Source organism: Crocuta crocuta, unplaced genomic scaffold (assembly GCF_008692635.1).
Source record: "Crocuta crocuta isolate KB4526 unplaced genomic scaffold, BGI_CrCroc_1.0 scaffold799, whole genome shotgun sequence".
In the NCBI taxonomy this organism is placed as follows: domain Eukaryota; kingdom Metazoa; phylum Chordata; class Mammalia; order Carnivora; family Hyaenidae; genus Crocuta; species Crocuta crocuta.
In genome coordinates, this window is record NW_027530195.1 from 66,546 (window position 1) to 76,276 (window position 9,731).

General features: G+C 54.3%; 2 protein-coding genes across 6 annotated transcripts in view; one reads left to right on the forward strand and one right to left on the reverse strand.

Annotated features, from left to right (window-relative positions):
- The first annotated feature begins 92 nt into the window (after window positions 1-92).
- On the forward strand, window positions 93-3,711 carry CHMP2A (charged multivesicular body protein 2A). 5 transcript variants are annotated; one of them, XM_077765311.1, is made up of 6 exons: window positions 93-199; window positions 1,007-1,220; window positions 2,835-3,014; window positions 3,096-3,226; window positions 3,318-3,379; window positions 3,498-3,711. In XM_077765311.1, the coding sequence occupies exons 2-6, from the start codon at window positions 1,053-1,055 to the stop codon at window positions 3,623-3,625; spliced, it is 669 nt and encodes a 222-aa protein (XP_077621437.1). In that variant the 5' UTR covers window positions 93-199; window positions 1,007-1,052; the 3' UTR covers window positions 3,626-3,711. The 5 variants fall into 5 exon arrangements, with proteins under 5 accessions (XP_077621437.1, XP_077621438.1, XP_077621440.1 ...); XM_077765312.1 differs by having other exon boundaries at window positions 95-199; window positions 1,011-1,220; XM_077765314.1 differs by having other exon boundaries at window positions 98-231.
- Window positions 3,712-4,424: 713 nt separating this feature from the next.
- The window catches only part of TRIM28 (tripartite motif containing 28), a 5,976-nt gene continuing 669 nt past the window's right edge, over window positions 4,425-9,731 (reverse strand). The window contains exons 2-17 of the mRNA XM_077765307.1: window positions 9,612-9,724; window positions 9,301-9,436; window positions 7,539-7,674; window positions 7,344-7,460; window positions 7,146-7,260; window positions 6,846-6,992; window positions 6,627-6,741; window positions 6,440-6,546; window positions 6,309-6,345; window positions 6,188-6,233; window positions 5,861-6,113; window positions 5,460-5,779; window positions 5,256-5,379; window positions 5,085-5,171; window positions 4,862-4,999; window positions 4,425-4,770 (exon numbers count right to left, since the gene is read on the reverse strand). Of these exons, the coding sequence (XP_077621433.1) occupies window positions 4,594-4,770; window positions 4,862-4,999; window positions 5,085-5,171; window positions 5,256-5,379; window positions 5,460-5,779; window positions 5,861-6,113; window positions 6,188-6,233; window positions 6,309-6,345; window positions 6,440-6,546; window positions 6,627-6,741; window positions 6,846-6,992; window positions 7,146-7,260; window positions 7,344-7,460; window positions 7,539-7,674; window positions 9,301-9,436; window positions 9,612-9,662 (2,106 nt within the window). The 5' untranslated portion in view covers window positions 9,663-9,724 and the 3' untranslated portion in view covers window positions 4,425-4,593. The remainder of the gene's footprint in view (window positions 4,771-4,861; window positions 5,000-5,084; window positions 5,172-5,255; window positions 5,380-5,459; window positions 5,780-5,860; window positions 6,114-6,187; window positions 6,234-6,308; window positions 6,346-6,439; window positions 6,547-6,626; window positions 6,742-6,845; window positions 6,993-7,145; window positions 7,261-7,343; window positions 7,461-7,538; window positions 7,675-9,300; window positions 9,437-9,611; window positions 9,725-9,731) is intronic.

A 9,731-nucleotide genomic window follows, 5' to 3' on the forward strand; every position in this document is an offset into this window, starting at 1 on the left:
CCCCGAAGATGTACGCACGCGCGCTCTTGTCCCCGCCCATCGTTCCGGGTGCCGGCGGAGCGTGTGACGTCAGATCATCTTTTCCGGAAACGGCGACGACGGCAGAAAGAACCGAGGGGCTGTTGTTGGTGGGCGCGCCTGAAATCCGAGTGAGAGGAGTGTGAACCGGAAGCGGAAGCGGATTCCCGTCCCAGCTCCGGTGAGTGGCCCCTGCCGGGCCGCGGGTCCCAGGTGGGTGCGTGGGCGACGGCAAACGAGGGCCTCTTCACCTGGGTGTCGACTGCCTCGCCCCTCCCCGGGACCCTGGCTGCATCGTCGGGCCATCTCGTTCTCGGTGTGCAGGCTTCCCCACGTCCCCAGATTCTGCCCCAACGCCCGTCATCCCCTTCTGGGTGTACAGGGATCCCAGGGACTCTTCTAGGTCTACAGAGCTCCTCAGCGTCCATCACATCCTTAGCGTACCAGGTTCTCCAGTGCCCCACAACCGTATTACCCACACCCGGATTCTCTCCACTCGGACCCTCCAAATCCGAATGCAATTCATACGCTGTCAGCTTCAGAACCCCCTATATCCACTTCATTCTCGGCACTCAGGCCCTCCACTTATCCTTCCATCTGCTGTCGGGTCCCCACAACTGCTGTGTCTTTGGGGCTTAGGGTCCCAGATACCCTAGTGCACCTTCCTCACACATCTGCCTCCAGTCTCAGTCCATCAGACTCCAGGGCCTCACCATGATCTGGAGAGGCTGAAGCCTTGAACCTTCTTGGGGGCACGATGAAAGGCTGGGGTGGGTATATCCTGGAGAACTTTCAGATCTTGTAGGCCCACTTGTATCCTTGGGGCTACTTTTGGTGTTCCAGGCTGCGTTTTGACCTTCCTTATCGCTTCCGCTCCCTACTTCCCCTTTCCCATTTTGGAAGCCCCCCAATATCACACACCCCCCCCCATACACATTGTGATCCCTGCTCTTCTTGCCCTTTTTCTGGGCCCACCACCACCTCGCAGCTAGGCTTCACGCTTGACACAGGCCCACTGGTGGGCTCCAGCTACCATGGACCTGTTGTTTGGGCGCCGGAAGACACCAGAGGAACTGCTGAGGCAGAACCAGCGGGCCCTGAACCGTGCCATGCGAGAGTTGGACCGTGAACGACAGAAGCTAGAGACCCAGGAGAAGAAAATCATTGCAGACATCAAGAAGATGGCCAAACAGGGCCAGATGGTGAGCTCAGTTGGGCAAAGGCTGGGACACAGGGCTAGGTGCTCTTTGTCAGGCACTGCTGTAACCAGACCCTGACAGGACACATCAATAGATAGCTGCTTTGAGAAATGAAGGGGGAGCAGGGCTTCCTTATTTTAGGAATCCAGAAAGGCTGCCTCCCAGAAGGTGGTATCAGAGCCACAAACCTTGAGTAATAGTGAGCGAGCTTGTGAAAAATCCAAGGAACCAGTGTGTCAAACAGATGAAGCAAATGTTCCTTGAAGGAGTGATAGGTGAGCTCAGAGTAGATGGCAGGCCAGACCAGTTGAAATCAAGGGCCACACCATTTGTAGCAACAAGGATGGAACTTGAGGGCATTACACTAAGTGAAATAAGTCAGGCGGAGAAAGACAGATACCATATGTTTTCACTCATATGTGTATCAGGAGAAACAACAGAGGACCATGGAGAGGAAGGGGAAAAAAAATAGTTAAGGAGAGGGAGGGAGGCAAAACATAGACTTAAATACTGAGAAAAAACTGAGGGTTGATGGGGCTTAGGGGAGAGGGGAAAATGGGTGATGGGCATGGAGGAGGGTGCTTGTTGGGATAAGCACTGGGCGTTACATGGAAACCAACTTAAACTATATTTTTTTAATTTTTTTTTTTTTAATTTCTAGGAGAGAGAGAGCGAGCGAGCGAGTGAAAGAGCGTGAGCAGGGAAGGGTCAGAGAGAGAGGGAGTCACAGACTGAAACAGGCTCCAGGCTCTGAGCTGGCAGTCAGCACAGAGCCTGACACGGGGCTCGAACCCACGAACCATGAGATCATGACCTAAGCAAAAGTCGGACGCTTAACCGACTAAGCCACCCAGGTGCCCCCAAACTATATTTAAAAAAAAAAAGAAATCAAGGGCCACAGTGGGAGCTAAGTCAAAGGGGTTAATGCAAGAGACATGGCTTGGATATCAGTAAAAGTGATAGAGGGGTGCGTGGATGGCTTAGTTGGTGGAGCATCCAACCTTGGCTCAGGTCACGATCTCAGTTTGAGTTCAAGCCCCACATGGGGCTCACTCAGTGCAGAGCCTGCTTCATATCCTCTACCCCGAACCCCTCAAAACTAAGCAAAAAAAAATAATAGCCTGAACCACTAGGGAGCAGAGCCCATGACAGGTGATAAGAGTTTGAACCTGAGCAGTTGGGCTTAAGAGGTGCCATTTCCCAGAATACGCAAGGCAAGGAAGAGATTTATAAGTCAGGAACTGAGCTATGGATAGATTTACATGTGATCTGAGATAAAGAACTTGAGGTGTGAGCCTGTGTGAGGTGGAGGGAGAGGCAAATTCTTCAGCCAGGAATAGACATTGTTAAGTCAAGGGTGTGGGACTCTAGATATGAAAAGGATCACTAGAGTGGGCTCAGCCTTCCTTCTAGCATTTGTGGGTCAGAGAGGTAACCTACAAAGGAGGCTGTGGAGTGGTGACCCAAGAGGCATGAGAATGAGGTTGGCAGGAGGGAGGGGGAAGTGACCATAGGTTTAGCTACATGTAAATTTCTGAAAACATCAATTGGAGTGGTGCAATGGGAGCAAGCCTCTTCCCTCAGCCCACTTTCCCTGCCCCTTTGTCCGCTCCTCAGGATGCTGTGCGAATCATGGCAAAAGACCTGGTGCGCACTCGGCGTTACGTGCGCAAATTTGTGTTGATGCGGGCCAACATCCAGGCTGTGTCCTTGAAGATCCAGACACTGAAGTCTAACAACTCAATGGCCCAAGCTATGAAGGGGGTCACCAAAGCCATGGGCACCATGAACAGACAGGTGCGCCTCTCCCAATCCCCCTCCCTCCTTCCCCAATTAACATCAGGGACCAGACTCACCCTCCCCACACCCTACTTCCAGCTGAAGTTGCCTCAAATCCAGAAGATCATGATGGAATTTGAGCGGCAGGCTGAGATCATGGACATGAAGGAGGAGATGATGAATGATGCCATTGATGATGCCATGGGTGATGAGGAAGATGAAGAGGAGAGGTTAGGGGACACTAGGTGTGGGGAGGGCGGGAATGGATTCCTGTTCCTCATACATGCCTGGCCCTTATAAAATTCTTTTTCTCTTCCCAAGTGATGCCGTTGTGTCCCAGGTCCTGGATGAGCTAGGATTGAGCCTGACAGACGAGCTGTCAAGTGAGTGTGCCAAACCTTGGGCCCTGTCCCACCCAATAGTCCAGTCACAGCCCCTGACTCCTCCCCTCCCACCATTATTCCTTTCTGTGGAAGCTCTCTTAACCTCCCCTCTCTGTAGATCTCCCCTCTACTGGAGGCTCACTCAGCGTGACTGCCAGTGGGAAGAAAGCAGAGGCTGCAGCCTCAGCCCTAGTAGATGCCGACGCAGACCTGGAGGAGCGGCTCAAGAATCTGAGGAGAGACTGACCGCCCTATAGCACCCTGGTGGGAGGCAGGCAGTGGATGCCCGGCATTTCTCTGTACTACTTCTGTAATAAAGGATTGGACACTAATTCCTAGGCCTGTGTGACTGGCCTGATGGGGGCCAGGATGGGGTCCCTTGGGGCAGAGGTCACATATAGGCTTGGTGAAGGGGTGGTTAGCATGCATGGCAGAAGGCCAAGTGCCACATTTATTGGGGTGTAAGATAAAGAAGGCTGGATTGCTTCCTAGTTTGTAGCAGGGGTTGACAAATCAAGTCTCCTGGGATGTTCAGTTTGGGAGCTGAAGGTCAGCTGTGAGCCCTGCTTTAGCACCCCTCCCAAGACCCCCAGTGCCTATCACCTTGAAGACAGTGGGCTAACCCAGACACCCTAGAAGTCTGGGCTCATCTGCCAGGAATCCTCAAACCAACCAGCTCACTGTAGTGCCATCTGATCATGAGAAATGGTTATACCCAAGTCCGGGAAGCACTCAGGAAGAATGGCCACCGTGCAGCATGTATCTGGGGCTTCACCCTGCCTGCCCACACATCAGCCTGGATCTTCTCACCTGGAGGGCACCCAACAACCTCCGCTATGTGCACCATGCAACCCTTTCCCCAACCTGACACACTCTCCACATTGGGAAGGGCCCAAGAAGGATGTTCTTCCCTGCTCCATGGACACCAAGGTGGTGAAGGGCAAATGCCCCCACACCCACTCCATCCATCAGGGCATGGGGAGGGAATTGAAGAGACCAAGCCCCAGGACCACTGCCCCCACCAACCACCAAAAAAGGCCTGAAGAACTGGTGAAGTTTTTATTAAATCCACATAAGTAAAAACCATATTGTGAAGGGCTGGGGGATGGGGCCACCAAGAAGTAGGAGCCAGGCCACCAGATGGGGACGTGGGGGAGAGGGGATTTGACAGGACAGAACAGAGCCACGCTGGGTTGGCCTGAGAGGCCACAGCCTCAGGGGCCATCACCAGGACCACTGGATAGCTCCTGGGCACTCAGGCCAGCACCAGGCAGGCTCAGCGGTGGGGGCTCCACCAGCACAGCTGAGAACTTGGTGTCACCAAAGGCCTCATTCATGCGAGTCTCGAAGAAGCGTTGCAGGCCGATGATGGACTGCACATCTGCCTTGTCCTGAGCCAGGCATATTGCAGTAGGTGGGTCCTAGCTCTCCCTCCTCCCACCTACCCTCCCCTGCCGCCAGCCCCATTCTCCCCAAGCTCACCTCTGTCAGCTTGTTGAACTGCTTAAACATGCGGCCCACATCCTGGGCAAACTCCTGGGGAGAACTATAGGGAGGTGACAACTTCTCCTGGAGACGGGCACGGATCAGGGTTAGGTCCAGGGTGCCACCAGGCTGATCCTGTAGACAGAGGCCAGCCTAAAAGTGAGGCCAGGCAGCCCTTTCCCCTTCCTCCCACCCACCCCGCTAAAGTCCCAGGACTCACCAGGGAGAAAGTGGAGTCAGTAGCCAGCTGGTGCAGGGGCCGGCAGGGCTCATGACAAAACAGCGCCAGCAGGACACGCTCACACTTCTATGAACAGGACACGTGACATCAAGGTCAAAGAGAGGGTAAGGCTGCTGAGCAACTCTCAGAGGAGTGGGGCCCCACCCTCACCTGCTGGTTGGCTGGCGAGAGCTTGGCCACCACACCGGTGCTATCACCACCATCCAGGCTCAGGCTGCCATCTTCCTCTTTCAGATCAGGTAGCACATGGCAGAGAGAGCAACTCCACTCCTCCCTGAATGGAAGGAGAATGAGGGGCTGCACAGAACCCGGCCCAGCCCTCCACCCTGCACAGACCCCACACAAGCCTCGCACCCTGGCACATCCTGCAGGGCAGGCAGGTGGCAGTCCAGGTGGAAGCAGAACTCGCACTGGTTGCACATGACCAGATCGCCTGGCTTCTGGCAGACGCGGCAGATGGTGGCACTGTCATCCAGGGCACCGGGGCCACCTGCTGGGGCTGAAGTCCCCTCTGGAGCCACCACCTCTAGACCTGAACTAGTGCTGCCACTAGGTGAGGCCAGGCGGGGGCCCTCAGCACCAGGGCCCTCCGCCAGGGCCATGAGCACAGGCTTGGTCTCAGGGCCCTCAGTGGCAGCAGGCGGGGCTCCAATGGCCGCCTCTGTCTCTTCCTCCTGTAAGGAGGTAAGAGGTGTTCAGCAGGATGCAAACATCAGTGTTCACTTCCCAGCCACGGTTACCTGAGGCAGACTCACCTTGACGATGGCCATGCCAGGCAGTGGAGGGGCACCAGGAGCCCCGGGTGGAGCAGTCCCAGGCTGTCCGGCAGCAGCAGCTGCAGCACCACGCTCAATAACAATGAGATTGTAATCTTCAGTGGTGCTGCCTGGGAAGACTTTGAAAACTGGTGGCTGGCTATCAGCCGTGAGATCCAGGTCCAGGCGCTCAAGGCTCACCCGAGGCACCTTGCGCATGAGGCCACTCACCTCACCCTCACCCGAACGGGACCTGTGGGTGCAGCTTGGTGTTAGCGCACCCATTCCTATCCCCACCTGGCTCCACCAAAGGACAGCCAAACTCACCGCTTCACACCTGACACATGGGGCTCTGCACTCGAGTACGGATCGTCTGCTCAGAAAATAGAAAAAGCAGGTTGGGGACAGACCTAGAGCACTGGAGCCCTCCCACCTACAAGGCACTCACCTGAGCCAAAGCCATAGCCTTCCTGCACCTCCATGGGCTGTGGACAAAGCAGGTAGACCTCAGTGAGCAGATGTCCCATAGGACCCTTGCCCCCTACCCTACCCCACCGGGGTCTCCTGTCCCCTGCTCACCTGGCTGCTGCCAGAACCCTGCTTGCTCAAGGGCCCCGGAGCCCGAGGAGGGGCCATGGGTGTGGGGCCTGTTGAGTTGGTGCCAGGCCGCTCTGCCACAATCTTGCCTGCATGAAGAAAAAGTTAGCGTAAGAAGACAACGTCTAGATTGATAGCAACACGCACCAAAAAAAAGAAAGGGACACACCAAAAGCCTCTGCGCTCTTGGTCCAAGCATTGAGGTCCCACTGGAACTTCATCTCGCCATGTGGCTCCACAGGATCCACAATCATCTTGAGGGCCCGATGCAGCTGGAAGTAGATCTGAAAAAGGAGCAGTGCATGAACATACACACCATAAACAATGCTCGAGGGTGCTGAATAGCACCTGCCTGGATCCCATCACCTGGGTGCCCACCAGCACACACCAGCTTCTTGGAGAGCAGCAGAGCTGTGTTGTTGTCACTCTCCAGAGCCCATGAGGCAAAGCGCAGAATATGTTCCTGGTGCTTCTGGATCTTGGTCATGGTCCAGTGTTGTCGCTCCAGGCGCTCCTGCTGCCCCTCCGTCACCTTCTGCAGGTAGAGAAGGACACAAAGGAAAGAAAACACCAAGGATGGAATCAACAACCAGCAGAAAGTGCTAGTCCCCAAGACTCTCCCACTGCAGATGGGGTTAGCAGCCAGCAGATGGGACCCAGAAACCCTCCCCCCTCAAACGGGGCATACCTGGGCATCGTTGACCAGCACACGGCCCCGCTTGTTCAGTTCCTTCATGATCTGCAAAATGGCCATCTTAACATCCACCTGCACACGCTTCTGTACATCAGACACTTGACGGATCCTGGGGGGCAGCAGAGTGAGCCAGGTCAGGAAGGTGCTCACCCAGGAACTGCCCCCAACTATGGCTCTGGCTTCCACACTTACGAGCTGCGAACCTCCTTGGTGTTCTTCTGCAGTGTCGCATGCTTGTCCCCAAGGCGCTTCACCAGCGAGGCCAGGAGCTTGCGCTGGTTCCTCACTGCGTCCTCCAGAAACTGGTATCTGAGGACAAACCAGAAGTGGGCCTGGGTGCTGAATATGGGAATGGGCAGCACCCACCCATCTTGCCTCAGTACTCACTGGTGGTCCTTATGGGCGTTGAGCTGGCAGTCCCGGCAGGTGAGGGTGTCGCAGCTCTCACAGAACAGCACGAGAGGCTCATGCTTGTGAACATTGCAATACACTGTGCGCTCACCATCCCTGGACTTGGCTGGCCCTGGGGAACACAAGAAACCATGAGGCTGAAGCTCATCCTTTGCTATCTCCAACTCAAGTGGCTCACTTTCTTGCCTAACCTGCAACCCTAGGCTATCTGCTGGGAAAACCCAAGGGCCCTGCAAAAGTGGACAGAAAAGAAGCACAGGCCTGTAAACCTAGATCCTTCCTCTCAAAACCCTCTGCCCCAACCCTGACCTAGAGAACCACACCCACCCCTTCCAGCTTCTGACCCTGACAACAAACTGAAGACTGTAGCAGAAACCTCTCATCTGTTATTCCCTCTACTAGAACCTTCCCCAGGGTGGACACTCAGGAGAACTCCACCTTGAAAACCCCCACTGGGCTCCATTTCTCCTGCACTCGCAGCAGGTTCTGTCCAGCAGAGGAGAAGATTCTGGCTACTGTGGCACCCAAGCACACAAAGAAAGCAAATCAGGGACTAGAGACACTGTACAGGTGCAGCTTCCTCAGAAGTCATGTCTTGGTTGATCTCGCCTCTCTTCAGTAATTAAAAAGTTCACAGACCTCTTACAACCCAAAGACCTACAAAGGATCCTGGCCTCACAAAGCCTTGTCAAAATAAAAGTAAAATGTCAGACCAAAATCCTCACAAAGAGGTCAAGTCGCTTCTCTCTGAGAAGAATCTTGGTGATTAAAGTAATACCACAAAAAGACCAATACAACCCTACCCCACTCCCAACGTGTCACCACCAGAAAGCCGCTTGAGACCATTTACCCAATCCCAGTTACATTCTGGCTACACTATTCCAGCCTAGGACATACAACACTCAGACACAAATCAAAAAGACAGACCACAGTTCCTCCAGTATTGCCCCCTCCTGCACCCTGCCCTTTGCCTGAACCCAGGAACCTCTGTAAACCCCTGTCCTTTGCTCCTGATTCCTCATGCCCCACAGCCACCACCTCCATCTTTCTCTTCTTGCCAATGTTATGGCCTACTACTGAGAAACCACAGTATATCTACCAAAAGGTCACTCATGGGGAGTTCTCAACCAAAAACCAGGCTAGACTCAAAAGGTCCTTTTGTGTGCCGCTACCAGCATTTACAGAGAAGTCTGCAAACACCTTGGCTGAACTTTAAGACATGTATGACCCAAAGATAACAGACTTCTAAAACTCGCTCGCTCTCTGTCCATAACGGTCTTGAAGGTTCTTGCAGTTTATCAACACACTGTGGCCCAGAGGCTTCATTTTCCCCTACCAAGCCTTAACCGGGTTGCCAGGGAACTCTTCAAAAGGCCTCTTACCCTTCCCCAAACTCCCTGGACTTCCCTGTTGGGATAAGCTGGCCCCTCCCACTGGAGCTTATCCCCTGTGGAGGGAGGGGTGTGGGAGGATCCCTGATGAGCTTCCTTGAACTCTCAATGCAAAATGCCCTCTGCACTCCCCCTACCCCCTGCCTGTAGCCTTTTCCCTTCCACCTGGACCAGCAGGTAGAGACTGCATATCTGAGCCACAGTCTCCCCATTTTTGGGGGAGACCCTTCGAGTGGTAACCCCTAAAGAAAAAGCTCCCTGGTACCCATCCACCAATTGTAACCAGCACCACAAGCAGCTGAGGACAGACGTAGGGTAATCAAGGCTTTCCCCTCTGCCTTGCATACCAGTGGAGCGCACAGTGTGGTCCTTGGTGTACTTCACCCGCTGGTGTGCCTCCACACACGTCTCACACAGCGGCTCAGAGCACTCCACACAGTAGCTGGTGGCAGGGGCGTTATCCTCACAGCTAGTGCAGCACTGCTAGGCAAAGGCAAAGTGAAGAGGAAACAGAACAACCATACAGGCTCGTATATACACCTCAGGTATACAGTGATGCCTTTATCTAGTCTATGCAGTCTGCCCAAAGCCTTGCGCTGTAAGAATACTAAGGTACCATGTTCCCAGGCCTCCCAAGGTTTACTGGAGAAGGACATACCTGATTTGCATCCTGGGAGTCTGTGGCAGCCTTGTTGCCACTGTCACGCATAAAATAATTCTCCACAATGTCTTTGGAGAAGCATTGCTGCTTGCACACAGGACAGTCCACCACTGAGGG

Coding starts and splice junctions, on each gene's coding strand:
- CHMP2A (XM_077765311.1), top strand. CDS start 1,053: ATGGACCTGTTGTTTGGGCGCCGGAAGACACCAGAGGAACTGCTGAGG. Junction 3,015..3,095: donor TGGGCACCATGAACAGACAG/GTGCGCCTCTCC, acceptor CCCTACTTCCAG/CTGAAGTTGCCTCAAATCCA. Junction 3,227..3,317: donor GAGGAAGATGAAGAGGAGAG/GTTAGGGGACAC, acceptor TCTCTTCCCAAG/TGATGCCGTTGTGTCCCAGG.